The sequence below is a fragment of the Mchenga conophoros genome, linkage group LG5 (assembly GCF_057382185.1).
Source record: "Mchenga conophoros isolate Kocher_MC1m ecotype Shallow Benthic linkage group LG5, M_conophoros_male_GT1.1, whole genome shotgun sequence".
NCBI lineage: Eukaryota > Metazoa > Chordata > Actinopteri > Cichliformes > Cichlidae > Mchenga > Mchenga conophoros.
The window spans coordinates 36,930,644-36,955,942 of NC_140530.1; the positions used below are offsets into that span (position 1 = coordinate 36,930,644).

The window sequence follows — 25,299 nt, forward strand, 5'->3', positions numbered from 1 at the left end:
AGGAGCAAGAGAAGATCAAAAGTACGCTTCATATTTGTTAAACATCGTCATGAATTCTCCCTTACCGTTGCTGTTTTGCTTCCACCACAATAAAATCACTTCCTGCAAAGCTCTGTCTCTCTCAAGAACAGTTTCCCATCTCAAATTTCAGTTTTCTGCATTATTCGTGTCACAGGTTGCCGGGGCGAGCCGTGTGAATTTAACAAAGGACCCAAGATGTGGATATGCAGTGAAGTGAGAGGGCTTTATTGACACAGAACCCGAGTGATAACAAACAAAAGGTGAGTGTGGCGAAAAACAGAACTTAGAAATAAACTACACTGGGAAAACTAAAACCTAAACAACAAATCTGAACACGAGAGAAAGCAATTTGCAGGGAGAGTTCACAGGATGACGGAGGGCGATTCACTGACAAGAAAACCCCAAATAACACAGACGAACCAGCAACTAACAGATGCAAACACGGGGTTTAAATACACAGAAGGATAACAAGGGAATGAGACACAAAAGGAGGGCACAGCTGGGAGTACTCAGGCATAACGAGACAGGGAAAAAGTAAACTGAACACACTGAGATCAGACACACACAGACTCAGAGACGCGAGCTAACACAGAGACCTTAATACACAAAAGGGGATACACAGGCAAAGATGACACCAAACAGAGGGAACACAAACTAAACCCAGGGAAGCCAAAACACAACAGTCATAATACATAAAACTATCAAAAGTAAAAGTACAAAAACCAAAAACGCTGGGTCACCGACCCAGGACCATGACAATTCGCTTGCTTATTATGTGACAGTCTACCGTTGTGTACAGTGCTGTCAGATGATGGGTTTTTTTTCAGTTCAACACTGAAGAAATGAAGACGAAACTTTTGAAATTATGCCAAATTGCAATACGCAAATATTTGTGTCTCTAATAAAACCTCACTTCACTTCAGCAGCATCAGATTCATGATTCATGGTCTTCTTCCATTTTTGTTCTACTGCAGAATATTTTTAATGTTTATGGCCAGGAAAATCTCCTTCATGTTTTTCTGTGTTTTATCCTCAGTTACTTTGACTAAATGGCATCTGCTGTGATGCTCACACCGCTGACGAAGTATCACGAGTCTCAGTATTGATAACTGATCAGAATTATAATATTTCTGACTGTCTGAGGCAAAATTTCCCCAATTAAAATCTAATCTAATCACCGGTACCAGTCTGTGAGTCGTTTGGTACCGGGCCGCGAGAGTTGAGGCTCGGGTGTGAAATGTGTGGTTTTCAGGGTTTTTATTGGTTTTTAGCGTTATTTTGTTATTTTTATTGTTAACTCGGTTTTCGTGGGTCTTTTCACGTGTGTTATGAATAAATCTTTTTTTTTCGGTACCGGTACTAGTTTTATTTTGTTGTATTTATCCGCGACACCTTAAAGGCCGGTCCGTGAAAATATTGTTGGGCATAAACCGGTCTGTGGCGCAAAAAGGTTGGGGACCGCTGACTTAACAGGCCACTAATCTGGTTTATGCCTTTGGACTTTAGCTGTCTTTTGTTTGAAATTCATTACTGTTAGTGGGAAAGGGGTGCACATATAACAGATAGTAATAACGAAGTACTTACTGTAGAAAGTTTCAAAACCACACTTCCCTAGGAAGTGGTTAAAAGTCATGTGTTATAAATGTATAAACACATGACTCAAAAGGACTGACCCCTCGGTCTCAAGCTGACAGGTCAAGCCTTTCACCAGCGAGATGTTTGCTCTGCAACAATTTGTGGTCGTTCATATGCTGACATTCCTCGGGCAAAATGGTAAGTTGCACCATGAATACTCTTCTCCAGCCTGCATGTGGAATATTAATATTTTTAATTAAATTATTTTCCTCCTACTTCCATTAGTCCTTGGAAGTAAAATTATAGATGGGAAAATAGCCCCAGACAACGAAATGCTGTATATGGCATCAGTGCAGGATCACGGAGGAAACCATGTTTGTGGAGGATTTCTTGTTTCTGAGGACTTTGTAATGACTGCTGCACACTGTGACCTGTAAGTAATCACCTCTTTGAGGAAATTCCTGATTAGGAAAACAAATGATTGCCTTAAAATGTCCTATGCTTCTCTATCTATCTATCTATCTATCTATCTATCTATCTATCTATCTATCTATCTATCTATCTATCTATCTATCTATCTATCTATCTATCTATCTATCTATCTATCTATCTATCTATCTATCTGTATATATATATGTATATATATATACTGTATGTGTGTGTTTGTGAGTATATGTATCTAATGATCATAATAATATAATAATTCTGATACCATCTGAATTATTGCAACAATCGTGCTAAGAACCTTGAAGTAACTGTTGTAGTGAATAAATAAAATTGAATTTAATAAAAAAGAAATTTATCATTTAGTTTTTGTTCATCTTGTTGTGCATGCAACTGCAGAAAATCTAATTCTGATGATCTCAGAATTATATCTTATTCAGGGATCTTAAACGTGTAGTTCTCGGTAACCACAACCTCAAGAAGGCTGATAAGAAAATGAAGATTGCCAAGAAATGCAAACACCCAGATTATAAGAATGTTGGCCATGGATATGACATCATGCTCCTAGAAGTAAGGCTTTTTGTCTTTTTTTGTCTTTTTTATTTTCTTAAATCACATAAGAATTTTTAAATTTTTGAGTGTTCTATTTTGCAAGCTGCTCATTTAAAACAAGGCATTTCTAGTTAAAGTATGAAGTACTTAAAAAAAAGATAAAAGATAAATGTTCTCTATTGCAGTTACATGGTTTTCACTCATTTATAATCTTTACTCTTTAATTCTGTGCCTCTAGCTGTCTACACCTGTCCGACCAAGCAAAAGAATTCAATTCATTCGACTTCCCTTACATGAAATGACATTAAAGGAAAATGAGAAGTGCCAAGTGGCTGGATGGGGTAAGATAAACACTTACGGTAGTGTTGTTGACGACCTGAGAGTGGTGAATGTGTCGGTCATCAGCCCACAAGTCTGCCAGAATGCTTGGGCTCAAAAGGTTCCTGGATACAATCTTCCTCCCAATATTATCTGTGCAGGTGGATACAACATAACAAAAGGATTCTGTCAGGTACCTTTTCTGTCCTTTCCTTGAAAAGTCATTGCTAACTGCTCTGTTGTTGAGAAATATATGAGCACTCTGCATTAAGTATCACATGAACAAAGTAAATACTTCCTCCTCACAGGGTGATTCTGGTGGCCCTCTGGTCTGCAAGGGAATGGCTGTCGGTATTGTTTCTTTCAACAAAAGCATTCCAAGAACCGAGCTGGGAAATTGTAACTATCCGGATGTCCCCAATGTCTATACGGACATCTCAAAATACCTTAACTGGATCACGAAGATTCTCAAGGGAAAAAATTACAAAAAGCTTTGTGTCAGCACACTGTAAGTGTTTACAGGAAGCTGTGCCTCTGTCAGCTTTTGCTCTCAATGCAGAATAAAGAAAATGTTTGAACAGTATTGTCTCTGTGCATGAAAAATATTTTATTATGACTTCAAAAACATGTCTATAAAACATTGATATCAGTTTGCCATGGAAAATGAATTCATGCAATACTAATATTTGTAAACAAATTTTTCATTGCTACAGTACATTCATCCTGATTTGTCGAGTACTATAAATACTAGAGACTAACAGAAGGTGTTTTGGTATCACAGAGAACCACCTGATGTGGTCTAATAAATCAAACAAACAGAAGCTTTGACATTTTAATACTATCTGCTCTAACTACAGTAACTCTACTTTTTAAAATTAATAGTAAGATCATGAACATTGAACATCCTGACGTCTTCTCTTGGTTGGCGTGTTGGATGCCCGCCCTCGCTTCCTTTTTGTTCTCACATTCTTCTTCTTCTGTTGTCTGTCTGGTTCATCTTTTTTCTTCTTCGGTGCTCCCGCTCGCTTGGGCGCCATCTTTGGTGACCCTGCTGGTTTGGTCTGTTTCACTGTTGTTTAATATTAGAAGAAGGAAATGTAAAATCTGCTCTCAGAAGCATCCAGGATACAACACTGCAGAACATGTTTGCTATAAATTTGTTACTATTAGTGTATTTCAGTTAAAATGAGATATGTCACATCACTTTGATTCCGAAACAAGCAGCAACTCTGCATAATTAATTAGAATTTAACTGAACTGAGATCAGCCCTGAGATTCATGAGGTATTTGCTCCTTTATAAAATTCATTTTTATTAAACCATCTCAGACACCTTTCTTCTGAGACTGTTCTTCCCCAGATGTCATCTCTGTCCCGTCAGGCACAGCCATCCTTTTCTGTCTTCCTGCTCTGGTCTTCAGCTCCACCTCCACGGGGTAATGGTCACTGATGCTGAGTGCCTTAGAGAGTAGATATAGTTAAACAACAACACTGATGCTGTCCTTTAAAATGATGTCAACTGTCAAATCATTTCTATCTTTCGGTTTAGACAAACACATAAGTGAGTCTCACCTCCTCATCAGTCAGCTTAAACTCTTGCTGGAAGTTGAAAGACTTGGCCGAGTTGGGGACGATGGCGTTCGACATGGTCTCTCCATACACAACAATTCTGTTTGAGGAAGAGGAGACACATAAAAAAATTAAGAACTTCTTTCTGTACACTTTTCAGTGTGAAGTTCCAATAATTATCCCTTTATTTTTCTCTCAGTTTGAAATTCCCTAATGTCCCTAACATTAGACGTTAGCTGTGAGAGGCACTCTGTTTAATAATAAAAAAAGGCCTGTCGGCCATGTTGCAGAGGCTTTGTTGTCGCTCAGCTCACAAAAATACACAAATAGTGCTTCCCCACAAAGTAAACTGTACAGACATCAATCAGTGATTCATGAATATTTTCCTATGTGAATTAGTTCGTCTGTTTCTTTCTCCTGGTTTTTGCTTCAGTGGTGCAGATTTCTCTCTTGAAAGAAAGTCGTCACTCCGTCCACTTTACCTCGACTTGTGTCCTTATATGGAGAAATGTGGAGTGATAGTGCAGATAATATGAAGAGTAATATACTCACTAATTTTCATTAATATTATTTCTTGTAGAAGTATCTTCCTCTTTTTGAGCTCTCACATGTTCAAACTGCTGCTTTCAGGCAGGCGTTACAGACGCTGTTTACTAAACATGCTGCCACCACAGAGACAGTTTCTTCCCCCCACGCTGTCACTCTGATGAACGCTGAAATAACCCGCTGCTTTTTATGTATGTGTGTGTTTGTGTGTGTACATATATAAACACACACATTTCTTTCACAGCATGAAGAGAGAAAAGTGAACCGGAGTCAAATTCCTTGTTTGTTTGCACAAACTTGGCCAAATAAAAATGAGTCTTTAGTTTCCTCCTATGTCATTATCATGTGTGTCACCTGTCGTAGGTGTTATCATTGTTGTTGCTAGCTGTGGTGTCGACATCGTCATCAATGAGCCAATCGTAGGACGGAGAGCAGATGCGGATCTTTTCCTTCTTCTTCTTGGAGAGATATCGTCCGTCTGCATTAAAGTCCCCCAAAATCATAATGTTCTACAAAAGAAATGAAAATGTCGACAGAGAGCAGAACTCACTTAATACAATGACAGATTCATTAAATAACAGCACCAAGGTTTATGTGGTGTCATATAATTATTATTATTGCATAATTCTGTGAGGAGCTGGCAGAACAATAACTGAATACCACTCTCTGTGGTTTACTGCAAATTACTTCACTGTAAGAGGCCAATTGAAAGGCACAGAAACAGGATACGATGAATCAGGAACTTTATGCATTTGTGTATTTAAAGCTGTTATTTTTTTCAACTCCGCTGTTATCAGTTTGTTTACATGAAAGACAAAATCAAATAGTTAAAATATAATCTGATTCTGATTCACTATGTGATTAAAAAAAAGATAATATTAACATATAATATTGTTGGTTTAAAATGGAGCACTGTAACAAAAAATAATTTCCCCCAGGGATCAATAAAGTATTCTGATTCTGATTCTGATTCTGATTAATATAATAATAAAAAGATATATTTTAAAAATTTGTCTTGCTCACTTTCAAACTCCAATGTTTCCTGCATAGCTTATCTTCAAGATGGTTTTTGGTCTGTGATGCTTTATCAAACCCAGACAGAATTTACATGTAATTAACATGCAAAACATCTATAAAATGTAATACAGTAAATGCATGCATGAAGTTTAAGTTTTTATATATATATATGTAACCAAGCTAAGATCCTGTGGGACTTCCAGATAACGACGGACAAAATGGTGGTGGCTAACCAACCGGACATAGTGGTGGTAGACAAACAGAAGAAGACGGCCGTAGTGATCGATGTAGAGGTTCCCAATGACAGCAACATCAGAAAGAAGGAACACGAGAAGCTGGAGAAATAGCAGGAGCTCAGAGAGGAGCTCGAGAAGATGTGGAGTGTGTGTGTTCACACACATCCACACAATTTTTATAATAAAATAATTTATTAATGTATGCATTTCAATATTTTGCTACCGCTGAAGGAAAAAATAATCTCATCTACAACTCAACAAATTACTATGATCAAACCACGAAGCAACCAAAATCTAAAGAAGGTGTCTCAGAGAGGAGAGAAACACAGGAACTAAACTCTTAGTGCTCTTGTCTCAAACTTACATCATTTTTCCATTTCTTCCTGATGTCTTCAACCACATCGTGCAGCTCGTCCAGCTCCTTCAGAGTGTCTTCTGGCTTTGTGTGCACAGGGATCAGGACCAGATCTTGTACAACTGAAAGAGTTCACAAGCAAAGAGGCCTCAATACAAAGTACACCTGAATAGAGTAAATATTACAAATTCACAGTGTCAGTTTAGTCTTTCCATAAACACGGTTCAGGGGTCTTGTTCAGTGGCTCAACTTAGCCCAGGTGAGGACAAGTGGCAGCAAGCCCTCGAACATCCTTCAGCAATTCAGGGCCAACCTCATCTACCCCAGGGGCCCTGCCACCAAGGAGTTGTTTAACTGCCACAGTCACCTCACCCCCCAGTGATGGACAAGTCGTCCCCCTCATCCCCACACTCTGCTTGGTTACAGAAGACGTGTCAGTGGGAATATGGAGATCCTCAGAGTGTTTCTGCCACAACCCGACAGTATCCTCAGTTGACGTTAGAAGCACTTCCCCACCAGAGAGGCGACATTCCATGTCCCAGTCGTTAGTCTCGGTGTCACGATCCTGGGTCTTATGACCCAGTGTTTTGAGCTTTAGTTCATTTTGATGTTGATAGTATGTTTAAGCTCTTTAGGTCTCCTATGTTCATTTGCTTATTAGTTCCCCCTTGTGTTTCCAACCCATGTTAAGTCTCCCCTGCTCTTCATGTGTTTCATGTCTGTGTCTTACGTTGTCAAGTTCTGGTTATCATGTCTGCGTCTCATTATGTTTCCTATTTTGTTTTGAAGAGATCTTGTGTTTTTATATTATGGTTTATGTTTTGAAACCTTTGTTGTAGTGTTTCTTGTTTCCCTAGGTCTCAGTTATGGTTATCATAGGTTTAGTTCTTTGGCTTTGTAATATGGCTTCCCTGTGTTCCATGTTGTGTCTACTGTGACGTTTTTGTACCATGTTTCAGGTCCCTATGTTCTGTCTCCCCAGTTGCTGTTAAGTTTACATGTCTAGAGTTCAGTCAGTGTGTTTCCTGTTTTACTTTGAAGGTCCATGTCTCATGTCAGTGTTTCTAGTTTTGCTTCCCTTGTCTCATCCAGCCTGATTACTCCCAGCTGTGCTCTCCTTCTGTGTCTTGTTCCCTCGTGTATTTGAGCCCTGTGTTTCTCCTTGTCAGTGTCGTAGTCTCCCTCATGGCTGTGTTTCCCTGTGTGTTAGTTATCCATGTCCCAGTTTAGTTTTCCATGCCATTCTGCAATAAAGCAGCTTTTTGAGTTTAATTTCGTTGTCGTGAGTTTTGCGTTTGGGTCCTTCTCCTGCCTGTACACAGCCGAAACATGACACTCGGTAGCTGGGGATTGATCTGCCAGGGTGCTTGTGCTCCTGGACTCAACACAGCACACACTGCATCCAACCCCTACAACTGCTGGTGGTGGACCAACAGGAGGGTGGGCTCATGTCCCCTGTTCGGGCTGTCCCCGGCTGTGCCCCATGAACTAAGGCCCAGCAGCCAGGCGCTCACCCTTAGGCCTGGTTCCAGGGAGGGACCCGGTAACTCTATCCTGGGCAAAATGAACTGTTTGCTATATTTTATACTCATAGGGGCTTTTAAATCACCCAAGACGAATTTGCCATCATAGAAAACCCATAACAACAGAGTCCTCAGGATCCCTGGGATACACAAACCCTCCACAGCGATTTGTTTTGCATTTCATTTTTCTGACAAAGACATTTCATTTAATTTCTGACATTATTTCCATGTAAGCTAGTTATTGAGAGATTTTCTGTAATTCCTAAAACTATAATTTCAATACTGTGAGAAGTCAGCTAAAGTGTCAGCTCAAATCAAAAAGATGCATATGTTCCAGCTTACAGTTCATGTTATGCACTACCTAAAATATGATTTCTGTAGAAATGTATGTGAAATATGTGTTAGTGTGCTACTGACTATATTCATGCAAAGAAAATGTGGATGAGGTGGTACTGTTTGTAACTGAAACTCAGTACAGATGACTGAAGACAAGAGCAGCATGCTGCTTCTTCATCTTGCCTCACAAACTCTCTATTTAAAGGCTCAACACTGATTAGTATGAATTATGAAACTGATAAAATAAAAGGATTTGTCATCAAAACTGGAGTACAAATAAGCAGCAGGGTTAAACAAAAGTTTTAAAATGTAGAACTGCAGTGGTTGGCACTTCCACTTGTTTTGTTTTGTAACCTAAAGCGTTACTGAAACACAGTAAAAAGCACAAACCTGTAGTTGGACAATCAAACCGCAGGATGAAGGGCTCTCTGGCAAAGGCATCTTCATCTCCAGCCTGATTATCTTCATACTGGTGTGAGTCCTTCAGCGTCACTTCATCTGGTCTGAGAGATAAACACAAATAGTCAGACATCAGTGTGTCTGGCCATGAATCTCACAAATTAAAGTCTGATTAATAACCACTGAGATGTTGTATTCGAGTGAACTTAGACTCACACACCTGTAGAAACAGACATACTGCTCCTTGTAGGTGTCTCGTCCCAGTTGTTTGCTGGCAGTTTTTTTGTAGGGGTGTTTTCTGTTAGTGCTGAGGAAAACAGAAGCAACTTAAACATGCAGTTTTCTACATAAAAATGTTGTAAATAAAAATAATTAAATACACACACTATCACTGCAGGGAACTCACTCAGTTTTGTTGAGTTCTTGAAGTAACGTTTCCATGGCTTTGCCGCTCTTATCCACCACCTCCAGCAGGACAATCACACTGTACCGAGATATGATCTGGAGGAAACACATCATTTAAGTGTTACACATTTTGTCATTGATGTTGTATTTAAAGCTTTCTGTTGTAAAGGTAAAATTATTATCACCTTGGTGAGGTGTTTGACGACAGACTTGTCATGGACTTTCTTATGTCCCAGGTTCTTGCCATTAAAGGCTGCTATCTTCATTCTGACTTGATTCTGCAAGAGATCAACTCTGTTTTAGACGACCAACACACAGTGTGTGATGAGTTGCTCAAACGTCTGCTGAATCAAAACAGAGGAAGAAAATGGAGAAGCGTGGCAGAAAAAAGAAGAAACCAAAGCAAAGGGAAGAAAGAGAAACTAAAACTTAAACACTGAAAAAACTGTGGTTGGTTGTATTGCGACATGTATATTCTAAAACATGTCTCTGATCACTTTAAAGCTACAATTTCCCAGGTGAAGGCCTGAGAAATTGCAGCTTTTATTGAAAATGGAGAAGTTCCAGGGAGTCCAGTTCCTCTAATGCGGTTTATCATTGCAGTAACATTTGGCACATGAAAGGTTTTTTTGACCTTGGGTAAGAATTCCCAATAATAAGTTTATATTAAATGTATGTTTAATCCTAAATAAAGGTTTCAGAGAGCAGGGATAATTTATGTTTTAAATGTTACACTTGTCCTTTACCAGAGATGTGGAAGTGTGCCTTTGTACTCCCACCACTGAAAGGTGGTGATTCTTCAATGGTTAATAATAATTACAGTCCAATTTCCAAACTCTGTCTTAGCTAAGGTTGGTTAATAATCAACCTTTGTTATCGGGAGTAAAATAGTATTTTATCTCCTTTCCAATCTAGAGTTAGGAAACTGCACAGTTCTGTCACAGCTTCCCTAAAATTTCTCAATGACCCCCATGAAGCCTCGGACGCAAATAAGTACTGTGCAGCTCTTTTTATTGATCTATTCAAAGCTTTTAAACAGTTGACTATAGAATTTTACGTCAGAGATAACTGGAAATTGGACTTTCAAACAAAGCAGTTGCAGCTCAGTGGTCTCTCTTCCAGTTTTTTTTTTTAAATGTCACTAATGGAGTCCCGTAGGGTTCTGTCCTGGGGCCTACATTATTTACATAGGAAATACTACTATTTACTATGTAAACAGTGTGAGACAAAATCTAGATGCCTGTTCATTTTTATGCACATGATACAATTACTTATTGTTGTGCTCTTTTAAATAAAGGGGGAAAACAGTCAAGCTGTTCTCAAACAGAAAGAGGGTGCCGGCAGTACAGTGGGGCAAAAAAGTATTTAGTCAGCCACCGCTTGTGCAAGTTCCCCCACTTAAAATGATGACAGAGGTCAGTAATTTGCACCAGAGGTACACTTCAACTGTGAGAGACAGAATGTGAAAAAAAATCCATGAATTCACATGGTAGGATTACTAAAGAATTTATTTGTAAATTAGGGTGGAAAATAAGTATTTGGTCACCTCAAACATGGAAAATCTCTGGCTCTCACAGACCTGTAACGTCTTCTGTAAGACGCTTTTCTGTCCCCCACTCGTTACCTGTATGAATGGCACCTGTTTGAACTCATCATCTGTATAAAAGACACCTGTCCACAGCCTCAAACAGTCAGACTCCAAACTCCGCCATGGCCAAGACCAAAGAGCTTTCGAAGGACACCAGGAAAAGTATTGTAGACCTGCACCAGACTGGGAAGAGTGAATCTACAATAGGCAAGCAGCTTGGTGTGAAAAAATCAACTGTGGGAGCAATCATCAGAAAATGGAAGACATACAAGACCACTGATAATCTCCCTCGATCTGGGGCTCCACGCAAGATCTCATCCCGTGGGGTCAAAATGATCATGAGAACGGTGAGCAAAGATCCCAGAACCACACGGGGGGACCTGGTGAATGAGCTGCAGAGAGCTGGGACCAAAGTAACAAAGGTCACCATCAGTAACACACTACAACGGCAGGGAATCAAATCCCGCAGTGCCAGACGTGTTCCGCTGCTGAAGCCAGTGCATGTCCAGGCCCGTCTGAAGTTTGCCAGAGAGCACATGGATGATACAGCAGAGGATTGGGAGAATGTCATGTGGTCAGATGAAACCAAAGTAGAACTTTTTGGTATAAACTCAACTCGTCGTGTTTGGAGGACGAAGAATACTGAGTTGCATCCCAAGAACACCATACTTACTGTGAAGCATGGGGGTGGAAACATCATGCTATGGGGCTGTTTTTCTGCCAAGGGGACAGGACGACTGATCCGTGTTAAGGACAGAATGAATGGGGCCATGTATCGTGAGATTTTGAGCCAAAACCTCCTTCCATCAGTGAGAACTTTGAAGATGAAACGAGGCTGGGTCTTCCAACATGACAATGATCCAAAACACACCGCCCGGGCAACAAAGGAGTGGCTCCGTAAGAAGCATTTGAAAGTCCTGGAGTGGCCTAGCCAGTCTCCAGACCTCAACCCCATAGAAAATCTGTGGCGGGAGTTGAAAGTCCGTGTTGCTCGGCGACAGCCCCAAAACATCACTGCTCTCGAGAAGATCTACATGGAGGAATGGGCCAAAATACCAGCTACTGTGTGTGCAAACCTGGTAAAGACCTATAGTAAACGTTTGACCTCTGTTATTGCCAACAAAGGTTATGTTACAAAGTATTGAGTTGTATTTTTGTTATTGACCAAATACTTATTTTCCACCCTGATTTACCAATAAATTCTTTACAAATCCTACCATGTGGATTCATGGATTTTTTTTTTCACATTCTGTCTCTCACAGTTGAAGTGTACCTCTGGTGCAAATTACTGACCTCTGTCATCATTTTAGGTGGGGGAACTTGCACAATCGGTAGCTGACTAAATACTTTTTTGCCCCACTGTACTTCCTTCTCTTGTATCTGCTCAAGGCATTTCTACTGAAACTGTGGCCTCATACAAATACCTAGGTATTGTGATTGATTGATTGATTGATTGATTGATTGATTGATTGAATTGTGCCTGAGTCTCTCCTTTAAGCCACACATTGACGATCTTTTAAAGAAACTGAGGCTGCAGTTGGGGTTCGTTTTCAAAAACAGATCATGTTTCTTTTTCACAGCCACAAAAAGGCTTGCTGCCACTTTTTTACCCATCCTGGATTACAGTGATATAATTTATATGACTGTCTCTGCTCACTCTCTTCATCTGTTGGATTCTGTCTATCATGGGTCACTATTTTTTATAACTGTCTGTAAACCTTTAACGCAACACTGTACTTTATTGTCTGGTAGACTGGTCCTCATTGGTCTTATGCAGGATGGTTCATCAGTATCATTTTATCATTTTATTGGTATCAGAGTACATGTTATGCAAAAGGTTTAGTCATAGACTGCGGTCTCAGGACATCATTACAGAAAGCATTCTCCTTTTCTGCCCCGACTTCTTGGAATTCATTGCAGAAGGATTTGAAGCTCTCTCAATTGATTTGACTTGCAAAAGACGTACAAATGTTTTGGTGATATCGTCTCTGGGGACTTGTTCTTGTTTTGTACTTTAGACATATTTAGCCATTTTATTGTTTGTTTTATTATTTACTTATGTCTTTTTTATTGTTGTAACTGTATCTGTATCTGTAACATGCAACTTCTTTCGGTGCTTTGCTACTGGAAACTGAATTTCCTGGAGGAACCCACCCGAGGGATTAATAAAGTTTCATCTAATCTAATCTAATTTTAATATGTTTGTCTGCAACAGGTCTCTCTTGTAAATGAGACATTGAGTCTCAATGGGACTACCTGTATGAATAAAGGTGAATAAAAAATAAAACTGATCAGTCAAAGTGCTTTTAACTACAAGTCACACACACACACAGGTGAATGGAGAACATTCAAACCTCACACAGAAAAGCCACAGCTTGAATTTGAATTGCCACGGTACTGGATCATGGACCCAGTGCTTTGTATTTATTGGTGAACTGATAATTCTAAATATAATTATTATGATTTATGGTTTTCTGTTACATCTTTAGTCCTTGGATTGCGGTTTCTGTTTTGTATCATCTTTGTGCTTCAGGTTCCTATGTTCCCATGTCTTAGTGTCTAGTCTGTGTCTTGGTGCTTTGTCTTTGTTCCCTGTTTTACTTTGGTAGTCCTTGTCCCATGTTTATGGTTTCAGTTCTGCTCCCCTGTGTCTCGTCATGAGTGCATTTCCCTCCTGTCTCCCATTCCCTGATTACGCTAGTATGTGTTTAAGCCCTGTGTTTTTCCCTGTCGTTGTCGCGTCCTCTGCGTTAGTTGTGTTTTCCTCAGTCGTCATGTTTTGTCAGGTTATGTCATGCCAAATCATGAACTCCCAGTTTAGATCATACTTCCTAGTTTGAATTTTGTTTTAGTGCTCATGTAAAGTTTGTTTTCTGCCAGTGAATAAATATTACCGCCTTGAGTTAAATATTCCATCTCTGAGTCCTGCGCGTGGGTCCAACCAGCCACACAGCTCAGCGTGACATGAACCAGGAAACCTCTTGCTGTGTGGTGACAATCGTAACCACTCCAGCATCCTGTTCTAGTGTCTGGGTCATGGCAGCTTCTCTCTAGGCACGCTCTGACCTCGGTATGACCTCTGTATGATGTGTGCCATATATGACCACTCCTATGCTACTTTACTATAAAAATCTTTTGAGATTCCCAAATAATCCTGTCTCCATGGGAACCTAGACAAATATGGCGAGAACAAAGACAGCTCAAGTGACAGTGTCAAGATGGCATTAAGATCCCCAAAAACCACCATTTTCCTTGATTTGACCAATACTAAACTCCACCTGTCTAATTCATCAGCAGGTTTTAGCAGCAAAATTAGCTCAATGTAGCAAAAGTAATAGATTGAAGCTCAGAAATAGTTTATTAGTAATGAGGCATATTATTATATGTAGTATTCCAAACTAAGATAATGGCATGTTTGCTGTTTAAAACATTTTTATCCGTGCAGAATAATTGATGTATATTTTTCTTAAAAATATAGAAATACAAGGAAGTTAAAAAAAACCTTATATTTAGTTCCTTGTTTTATTTCACTTGAATTAAAACTTTTTAAATAAGGGATTCTTTGAATGGCCACTAAGTAGAGATATAACTCTATAGATATAACAGCTCTTTGTTCATTCGCTGACATTGTAGGTTTTCAAACATTACAAATGAGCACAAACAGAAGTATTTGGGTTTCATTTTGACTCCCCTTATAATGAATGCAAAACATATTTTACTCATTTTTTTAAAGTGAGGAATTCTAACTAACGCAGATGACCATTTAGTTTTATAAAAGTAAGAAAACTAAAAATGTAAAAATAATACTCACGAGTGTGGGTAAAACAGCAGAATGAAAAATGAAAGAAGCGGCTAATCTGCCAGCAAACAGACTGAAGCTGACTTTTGCAGAAACAAACTGGACTAGGAAGTTCTCAACCACACACACACACACACTACATATACAGCATATGCAAAACCACACCACGCCTATCTGTGTCTGTTATCAGCAGCGGTGTTTCCTGTGTTTGCATACAGCTGAGGGGTTTATCATCAACCCGCAGCACTCTGCTGCAGTCATGGGAAAACGTTTACCTTCAGTTAACCTAAAATACCCGTTTCATGTTCACTGGCTGGTAGACACCAATAGAGGGCGCCCTGTAGTCATCAGAGATACAGGCCTCCAGCCCAAGGAGGAAAAGGGGAATCTTGTATTGTGCAGTGCCAAGAACTGTAGTTCTTTTTGAAGTTGGATTCAAGAGGAGGTCAAACACCAGACTTGAGTGTTTAAAAGAAACAATTTTTTTTCCAGGCTGTAAGAAAAAAAAAAGCAAACATCCTGAATTAAACCAAAAAGGTTTAGTCTTTAAGGCTATTTAACCAAGTCATAACGTCATAACAGCTGTACAAGGGAAGAACCACAGTGGATTTTACTAAGGTTTAACTTTATGCACGTGGCTGCTTTGACTGACAGCTACCCTGACAGTAGCTCCTGCAGCCAGTCAATGTTTGTTGGCCTCACCTCCACTAATATGATTTACTGGATGTTACGCAGAGAGGTGTGGTGAGGAAAACATCAGACATCATTCTGCCTTAACTGAAGTATTTCTGTATGTGCAATCTTTTGCACATACAGACAGCAACTTCTCTAAATGGCCCCCTATCCATTTCTTTCCAGCTTTGAATACTCTAGAGACCACGTCTTCTCAATCCAGACTGGCCTATAAAAGAGCTGCAACTGAGGCGGGCCTTCTCCTTACAAGGAAAACAAGATGACCACCACAGAGGCAACCTGAGAACACCTTGCCACATTAGTGCTTCCCAACATTACCCACTACCCCTTATGGGTAATGTTTGTATTCATGCTTGTATTCAAAAGGTTCCTTCATGTAACGATCTGCTAGAGGGTGTGGGGAGTCATAGCCCCGTCCTCCAGGGTATGAAGCAGGTATGGAGGAGATCCAGGCTCCAGACATCCAGAGACCCTCAGAGCACAAAAGACCAAGGAAGACCAACAGAGGGGCAACCAGAGTGGACCGAGCCCCAGAGGCCAAGGGCACCCCAGCCCCGAAGGAGCCCGACCGAGCCACAGGTGCCAGGCCCTGACAAGCAGCCACCAGGAGTGAGCCGGTGCATACCTGAGCGTTGATGTCTTTTAGAGTTTTTTTTATTGTGGAAAAACAAAATGCAAAAATTAATAATCTTTCAAACCAGATTTAATTCTTTCAGATTAGTTTATTGCAGATAAAACAATAAAAACTCTGTGCAGCCTTCTTCTCTGAACCTGTTTGATGTAGAGTCACAAAAAGGTACAACGAAAACAACAGAAGCAGAAATAGAATTAATCTCATATAAGCGTTCAAAGGTTTTATCAATGAAAGCTTATGTGTACAGCAACTTCCATGCAGGTTCAAAATACTTCAGTTAAAAGCGAATAATACGATGTGACAAAATGTGATAAAACAGAAAAAATTAATATGAACTGATTAACCACAAAAAATGAATTAAAACACCCAAACGTCACACAAATAGAACACACGTTAAACTACACTAAAAGCAAAGTAAGAATATTTCAATAAAAAACAAGAGAAATTAAAAAAATATGAAATGATTTGTTCACATCTGATGTCGTGAGCAAGAATAAAAATCCAGCTGTGATAGTGACTTGAAGTGCTCTCACCCTGATGACGTTAACATCTACACAAGGTTCATGTTTACACAGACTGATACCCTCCCCTTTGTGTATGAAAAATACTAATTTCAGGTCTGAGTTCATTTGAGTCACTCCATCTTCTGCTTCAAAAGTCTGACATTTTGCTGTGCCAGATCTGGACAGGCATCAGATGGATCACCTCCCAGTTTGTCTGAATTCAGTGTACGCCTATTTGGGGATCATAGAAGTTTTCATTGAGGGCTTTGATAGCATCTCCTCCATAATGTCAAACTCTTTTGTTGTCCCACATAAACAGATGATTAACTGTGTCAGACATCAGAGCGCTCATCCAGAACCAAGGAGAAAAAGTCACATTTTTTTACTTTTAACATTTTTTTAACTGAAGCTTCAGATTTCCTTCACTGTCCCCGATCCATCTTGTTATAGTTTTCACATTCTCTCATTCTAGCAAAGCAGGATCTACCAAACACTTTTTTTTTCAGAGAATGTCATGTTTTTCGATTTTGTGTGAAAGTTGGATCCATAAAAAAGTCATTGGTGCTTTTGCCGTTTTTGTTAACAAATTTCCTAATGTCCATTCTCGCTCTACATCACTTGAGTTCTTGTTTTTATTTGCATCATTAGTCTCATAATCTGATTCAAATTGCATGAAAAAAATGCATGATATGCACTTATTTTGTATTGGATCCTAATTTCTCCTTGACCTCACACAGGAAGAGGATAATCGATTAGCCAGGTGTGATCCATGTGTGCGCGGGTCTGCGTTAGATATAAATGGAAGTGTATTTGTAGTTTTCTTTTCAGTGAGCAGAGTGGGCTTTTCTTATTTATTATGTTTTCTACAAAGGTCTCCTGAGTGGATTGCTATCGCTATTGTAAAGTTTAAATATTTCTGAGGTGACCCATTCACCTATATATTCCTCATAGGGTAAAAATTACCTTTCTTCCTTGCTGGAGGTTCAATGAGCTCATTTTCAAATGTTAATCCTCTTCAAGCTCCACCTCCACAGGGTAGTGATCACTGATGGATTGAGCCTGAATGTAAGCAAGTCAGAAATCCTTTTGAAGACAGCATGGTGGAGAATGCACAACATTATAATACGAGTGTTTGCATGTGAACACTTCCATGTGAAAAGTCTTACCATTTTCTTCCCTAATTTGTAGGCTTTCTGGAAGTTGAAAGGCTTCGCTGAGTTAGCAACAACAGCATCATACATCTCATCTCCATACACCACGATCCTGTTGGCAGAAAATACAGTCACCATTCTGTGCACTTTCATCGACACCATTGTGCGTTTATTTGAATTGAGAAAGATTTATATGTGATCAGATCATTCACACTTTTCTAGTGACAAGTAGCAATGCAGGGAATCCAGTTTATACAAATGTTTTCAGTGATACACCAAAGCTCAAGGCAACAGCTGTCCACTGTTCTTCAACAGCAGGCGGTTAAACAGATGTGTTTTACAAAAAAGCAAGCTGGTCTGCAGGGCTGCTGAAATATTTTGTACTGTTCAACCAAAATTTTCTGTAATGTACTGGGTCAATAAATAGGTTATGATTGCACTTGTTCCTCGCTTCCAGTGGGTGCTTACTGCTCGTCTACATCTGGGGGCAGCAATGAGTCCGTTAACGCTCAGTGATTAAGAAAACTAGACTGAAATATTCAAGTTCATTTTTATTGTGCCAAATCACAACATGTTGGTTTATACTGCAGCATAAGGACCACACAGTATGTGGAAGACACATTAATTAGCGAGCAGTGATATATAAATACCTGAGAAGTAAAGAGAGACTTAGTAGAAAAGAAATGCTGTCCATCAGTGTGTCACAGGAAGTCACGCGGCGCTCTAAGACCATAGCAGCATAACCAAAGGAAGGTTCAGGGTCACCTGATACAACCCTAACTTTATTCTTCATCAGAAGGAAAGTTTTAGTCAACCTCCCAAATCAAACTGGGATCTGGTTCCACTGTAGAGAAGGCCCCGCCCCCCTGTCTACTTTTAACACTTGATAACTTGAATTATGACACAAAGATGAAATTTTGGATTAAATCTTATAAATGTAACTTGACCTTAAGTTTAATTCTTTATTGTCATACTATGTACAATCGTACAGCGTACTGTCCCATATTGCTGCTAAACGACCATAAATATATATACAAAATACAACACACACTATATCCAGAGATGAAGAATATGTGAAAAAAATACAGAGTCCCTGCAGACAGTGACAGTAGAATTAGAAATGGCAAATCTGAATAAACCTGTCGTAGGTATGGTCATTAGCCCCACTAGTGGTGTCAGCATCTTCATCTATCAGCCAATAATAAGGAGCAGAACTGATGCTTAGAGCTTCCCTAGTTTCATCATTCAGGTAACGTCCATCTGCATTGAAGTCGCCCAAAATCATGATGTTCTGCAGAAAAAAGCAAAATTAAAATTAGCATTGTTAATTATAACACATGTTGATTACATCAGTGCTATTATCGATTTTCATTTTACGCTTTTTATTATTCTTTTTTCATTAAAAATGTCTTTTAAATTCACATCAGTATTTGGAAAGTGTCCGTTAACATTTTATAATAACTTTTGCAAGATCCACTAAAATTATGGCTGGAACAATATAAACAATGTAACACCAGCTGAAGCTTTTTGGAATCCTCTTATGAAGCCTGTAAATACCCACATTAATCCATTTTTTATGCCCAAACACAGTTTGAGCCGATGTAAGTAGTTAGTTAATGTGGCCCTTGGTGTTTTTAAACCAGATGTTATGAATGAGGAGAGGTTCAGACTTGAAGCTGCGCTCTCCCTGCCTAATGACTGAGATGTGATAAGATGTTAGCATGTGAGCATATCATGGATTATTGTTTTTTTCAGACACTTCAAATGACTACAAGGCACAAAATGAAATTATCGTTTTATTGAATATGACTTAAATGAGTGACTGAGATAAAAGTCATCAAGAAAGTGTTTACTGGGATTAGGGCAGAGGGCTTTTTTACCTATTATAATGATCAATTATTATTTTTAGAAATAACGGTATCTTTTATGCTGTCAGTTCAAAATTATTAAAAAAACAAACATGGTCCATAATACATGTAATGTCAGACAGGCTGGCTTTGAGCCAACAGTAAATTAAGTAATGGCACAAGGCTGAGATGTCATCTGATCTGATATTTGCTGTTTTCACTATGTGCATTTATTTGAAATGGTGTTTTTGCTTTAACATGTTTCATAATATTGCATTTAAATTTATACAAGGAATTCGTTTTTACTTTAATAATGGATCTGTTTGGTTACATTGTAAGTCGAATGCTCTACATAGCATTCTTGTCTCATATTTCTTACCTCCTGCACAAAGGGAGCCTCCTATCTATGGTTGTGAACAGACTGCCACACAGAGCACATATATTGGCATTAAAAAACTGGGATTTAAAAAACATTATATAATGATATAATTATTAAATATCTAATTATATAAATTATATAATTAAGAACACATGTATTTCTTCTCTATCCTACCTTTTATCAGCTGTATAACCCTGTGTACAAACCAGGTCAGTTTATATCAGTAGGATAAGTAATGATATTCAGGACAATAGCTCGGGCGCTTGAGTTTGAACCTTCAGTGTGGGCATTTCAGGTTTTTCTTAAAGTTATTTTTATTAAGTTAGTTTTATTTTGATGTACCTTCATCCTGCTTACACCTTTTCAGCTCTGTGTCTTATTATCAGCTTGTCTAACATCAGCAGAGGTAATGAAGAATTTTAAACTGCACTAACTTGTATGAAATGTGCTATGAAATAAAATGTGATTGCTTGATAATCAAATCAAATATTTGTTATTTTTTTGTACCATATTTAACATATCGATTATATGTTATTGATTTAAAGCTTACATCAGTTTCCAATGTTTCCCTTGCATCTTCAACCACATCATCCAGAGCTTCCAGCTCATTTTCAGCATCATCTGGATCAATGTGGACTGGGATCAGAACCAGATTCTTCACAACTAGAAGCACAAAGAGACGTTATAAACATACGATTTACTGATTTACTTTTGATGAGGTGGCACCAGTGACTTTAGTAAGTTGACTGTATTGGGTGGCACAGACTGAGCCTGAAAAATGGTTTGCCCCGGTGCCCCTTGTCTATAATACTGTAAGTCTTACAGTGAAAAATCTGTTGCATTCAAGCATTTTCCTGAAGTACAGCTTTAATATTCTTGCACCTTATTTCTATGCTTTTTACTTTCTTCTTTATTTTGGATTCCAAAATACTGCACACCAAAACAATTGTTACTTTTAATATTTTGAAATATAAATCTACTAATAAAGGATATATTAAGATATGCCCAAAAAGATGATTCTGTTCACCTGGATGTAGCATTTTCCACTGAAAACGTTACAGAAACTTTCAGAGATTTTCTACCTGGATGATTGAGCATCAAGGCATCTATTGGCCACTTTATGATGGTTAAAGCTACAAAGTATATGAGTAATTCATATATGTTTGAGAAATTAAAAAAATCCCCAGCTATAATATTAAAGTAATGTACACACTAATTTTGCAGTCATCTCTGGTATGAATCTACTGGCTGGCTGGGAGTTTCCTGTGTTTACGTGTCCTCGCTGTGACTGCATGACCTCTCTTCATGTACGCTGGCTTCCTCACACAGTCCAAAGACATGTATGCTATGTTAACTTGTGAATTTAGAGTGTGGTGCATCAGCGGTTGTCTGTAGCCCTCAGGTGGGCTGGTGACCTGTCCTGAATGTGCCATGCCTTTTACCAAAGGGCTAATGAGATGGTACACACGGAACACCTGTGTCGCCAAATTAGATAAGTAGTTAAGAAGATGGATGGATGGTTAATATATGATCCTACATAATGACTTTATTTACTTTGGGCACTTAGAGTAGATTTTTATAGTAAAATTGTTGTACTTCTTCTGTTCTTGGTCATATCTGTGCCACTAATTTAACAATAATAAATAATATATTTAAATCATAGTAAATGGATTTAAGTGTTTATCCTGAAACGGGAGAACCAAGTCAGACTGATCTGAAGCAAAGATCATATACACATACATACCTGTATTTGGACATTCAAACATCACAATGAAGGGCTCTCGGGCAAGCACATCTTCGTTTTCTTCTTCATACTGGTAGTAATCTGTCACGTTTATTTCATCATGTCTGAGACACAAAGATAAACAGCTGTATTTTAATCTTTTCTGGGGATGATAGATTGACAATGATTAATTTCCTGGATGCTAAACAGAAACACTCAAATATAAAAAGGACTTACTTATTGCTATGAACAACAATTCCTGTACTTTTGTGTTATTATTTCATATTCATATTTATTTTTAGTTTTAAGATTAAAATTGAAGTTAATTTGTTAGTTTTTTCAAAAACTGGTTCAAAGATTTCAGTTTAACCTTTTAAAAAGTTAAAAGAAAAAAATAGTTTTCGGTACAAAATAACATTTATTCCCTTTATCTGAGATACACACACAAACAAATTTATTTATTTATTTTTTGCCTGTCCCGTTTGGCTCTTTTGCCATCAGAATTATTGTCTAAAGGCAAAGAAAGATGCCCAACGGATTTACTTTACCAAATTGACCATCCCAGCCTTGCCACACAAACAAATTGTAATGTTTTTAATCAGTAGGTGGTGCTGCAGAAACACAACTGTGAACCTCGTGATGGATACCTGTAGAAGAAGACAAACTGCTCCTTGTGAGAGTTTCGTCCTATTGGGTCACTGCTCAGCATCTCAAATGGATGATATTTGTTTTTTCTGTTGAAAAACACAGCTCAGCTCGATTTAACTTTTATTCTTTTTTGTGTGACTAAACGTGTCAGCGATTTAAATCCCAGTGAAAATGTGACGCACAGCTGCTGAAACTTTACAGCTGGTCTTCATTCTGTGGTTTCAGTAACAAACGATTTAACAGCTTTCAAGTATCAAACCTATTCCTTGAGCATAGAATCTGTATTGAACGTACATAAAACATGCTGTATATGAAAAAAATCAGCAAAAACATGAAGGTTCCAGCCAGTTTTAAACCAAAACTCCTCCCACCCAGTTTAATAACTGGCTAACAGCGGTAGTCACATTGTTCTAAAACAACAACTCGCTAAGCCACAGTTGCTCCATCGTAAACCTCTCAGATGTTCTGTGATTGTTACAGGTTATATAATTTGAGATAAATCACCCATATTTATTGAGCTCCGTGAGAAACTTTTTCATCGCATTGCCAGTGGGGTCCTGAACTTCCTGCATCACCACCAAACTGTACCGGGACACAATCTACGAGAAACACATGAACACGGTAAAAAACACGTTTAAAGACTGTAGCATAAAAGAAAATATTAGAAGTAATTTGAAGAAGCTTCAAAGACAATTAAGCAAGCACCACAAATTTAAACAATGCATCAGCTTTCATGAGCCAGCGTGAACAACATCAGGAAAATGAAAGGAATAAATGGTCCTATAATCAGCTATGTGTTGTTAGCATTTAGATAATATACTTATTTTTGTGAGATATGAAAAAAAGGAACAGGGCACAGACTGTAGTGGTGGATTACTGTGTTTAAAAAAAACAAACAAATTTAACCTCATGTTGCATTCAATAGCACAAAACTAATAAACACAATCAAAACTCTAAGTAAGTCAAAAAGGTCACAGTGTGCTCCACGACTATGATTTACCTTGATAAGGTTTTTCAGTATATTGTCATTATTGACTTTTTTCATTCCGAGGTTCTTCACATTAAACGCTGCAATCTTCATGGTCACTGTAAAAACAAAATTAACAACAGAGACTTCAGCAACAACAACACCGTTTAGCAACTTATTAACAACTCAGGGATAATGGAGTGTGCTGATGTTCTGCATGTTTGTCTAATACATTACAAATATTGGTAGTTCTACACCCAAAGTATTAGTTTAAACATTTTAAGATAAAAAATACATATTTAAACCAGAGCACAAGAACTCAGGCGATGATAAAAAGATGCAAAGCAGGGAGGAATTGGTCAAGAGCCTCTGTGAGAGGTGCAGAGCCAAATTTAGTCATTGGAAATAAACAAGGAGCAAATATCTTGATTAAATTTACACATTTATTGTTTGGGACTTGGCTTTACCGTGTGTAACCATGATCACAACCATACAGAAGTGTACAGAAAATAGGATTATTTAATTTATTATCATATGTGTTTTATTAGCATGGAAAGATTATATCATTTAGCCTTATCTTTAAATAAAATAGAGTGAAAAAGTACAAGACAGTAGAAGAAAAAAGTGCAAAGCGTTTTTCTTAGTGTGATTTTATTCATTAATAGCCACAAGAGACATAAAGCAGACAGCAGTGTTGTTGACACATTACCAAGAAATACTGACACGAGAGGATGCACATGCTATTCATAAACACTGTTCATGAATAGAAATGAACTATTATTCATTCAGTCTATTTAAATTTGCAGGTGCAGATCCTCAACAGTTCACTCAATAGATGAATAATAAAGTGAGCAGGGAAGATAACTCTGCTTCACTAAAACTGGCACACTGTGCGGTTTTCAGACAGGAAACTCTTTCATTTAAAACTGAAACAAATCTGAACTGTCAAAACCAGTCGCGTTCTTCTAACAGTTCCTGAAATATGTATTTATTAACACACTTTTTATAGTATTATAGTATTTTTATTATTATTATTACTATTATTATTACTTATTACTTTCTTTTTCTGCTTGGCTGACTTTAGCAGATAAATATCTCCCACCTGCAAAAAACTTCCCCTGACAAAATGCATATAATCTGAAAATCATTTTGGCAGCTTCACAGCAGTCGAGCTGGTTTCCCGCCAATTCTAACTTTGAATTACACAATGCAAATTTTGCAAGTCCAGTCAAATAAACAGCTGCTCAATTGCCTGCAATTATTTCTCAAACTTACCTTTTTCTGTAGAAAATGCAGAAAACTAAGAACAGGAATTCACCAATCTGGCTATGATGTCCTTTTGAATTGTCCTTGCTATCAATGGGACTGACTGACTGTTTCTGCAGGCAGAGAGACAGCCCACGCAGTATGAGCATGCTCATACATGCAGCAGACACTTCCCTGAGAGATGGCACAGACCAAATGCAGAGCTAACATGGCGAGTAATCAAATCATAAAATCATTGATTACAAGCAACATTTTCACAACTTTATATTTATCTGGTGCCTCCTGTCAGCACAAGACGAGAGGACGTTCTTTTGTGGAAATGATGTTAAAAAGGGCCTCAGGATAACACATAGATGTCTAAAGGGTCAGTGAGGTATGGCTGTGTGACATGTTTTTATCCATGGCTGTGTTCATGACAATCCATTCATATACCAAATAGATAATATAGTTTCCTCTATCCTCAGAGATATATAAAGCTTCACTTGGTAATAAAAAAATCTTCTTTCCTCCACTGTGACTCAAGCTGTGCCTTTCATCTCTTCCTACACACAAATATTCCCGCTTCTTTCTTGCTTCCCGGTCATTTTAAAATACAGGATGCTTCCTGTTGATGTGCAAAAAAACAAAAAATGTCCTTCCACACCCACACCACTGAGACATCTTGTCTGGATGGTGCGGCTGTTTCACAAACGCTGTGGTAGCAGCTGTTTCCTTCCTGTTATGTTGCCTGTCTGAAACTGCATAATAACAATGGCAACAAAGTATTAACAGAACAAATGAGTCATGCTAGTTGGGTTCTTAATTCTT

At 38.4% G+C, this 25,299-nt stretch overlaps 3 protein-coding genes across 4 annotated transcripts; 1 reads left to right on the forward strand and 2 right to left on the reverse strand.

The window, feature by feature from the left end:
* The first annotated feature begins 1,686 nt into the window (after positions 1-1,686).
* On the forward strand, positions 1,687-3,498 carry LOC146575051 (granzyme B-like). Its single transcript, XM_085275250.1, has 5 exons — positions 1,687-1,794; positions 1,882-2,029; positions 2,481-2,610; positions 2,831-3,103; positions 3,219-3,498. Exons 1-5 carry the CDS (start codon positions 1,737-1,739, stop codon positions 3,420-3,422), a joined length of 813 nt encoding a protein of 270 aa, XP_085131376.1. The 5' UTR covers positions 1,687-1,736; the 3' UTR covers positions 3,423-3,498.
* On the reverse strand, positions 3,494-14,796 carry LOC146575052 (deoxyribonuclease-1-like). The gene is made up of 10 exons (XM_085275249.1): positions 14,694-14,796; positions 9,480-9,572; positions 9,296-9,390; positions 9,110-9,196; positions 8,881-8,993; positions 6,641-6,753; positions 5,378-5,532; positions 4,481-4,577; positions 4,242-4,368; positions 3,494-3,979 (listed from the first exon to the last, which is right to left on the reverse strand). The coding sequence occupies exons 2-10, from the start codon at positions 9,558-9,560 to the stop codon at positions 3,798-3,800; spliced, it is 1,050 nt and encodes a 349-aa protein (XP_085131375.1). The 5' UTR covers positions 9,561-9,572; positions 14,694-14,796; the 3' UTR covers positions 3,494-3,797.
* A 1,280-nt stretch (positions 14,797-16,076) lies between these two features.
* Positions 16,077-24,645, reverse strand: LOC146575053 (deoxyribonuclease-1-like). Of its 2 annotated transcripts, XM_085275643.1 has the most exons (10): positions 24,502-24,644; positions 23,260-23,345; positions 22,764-22,858; positions 22,259-22,345; positions 21,633-21,736; positions 20,439-20,551; positions 18,802-18,953; positions 17,678-17,774; positions 17,475-17,570; positions 16,077-16,145 (listed from the first exon to the last, which is right to left on the reverse strand). In XM_085275643.1, the coding sequence occupies exons 2-9, from the start codon at positions 23,338-23,340 to the stop codon at positions 17,517-17,519; spliced, it is 783 nt and encodes a 260-aa protein (XP_085131769.1). In that variant the 5' UTR covers positions 23,341-23,345; positions 24,502-24,644; the 3' UTR covers positions 16,077-16,145; positions 17,475-17,516. The 2 variants fall into 2 exon arrangements, with proteins under 2 accessions (XP_085131769.1, XP_085131770.1); XM_085275644.1 differs by lacking the exon at positions 22,259-22,345 and having other exon boundaries at positions 24,502-24,645.
* Between the last annotated feature and the right edge of the window lie 654 nt (positions 24,646-25,299).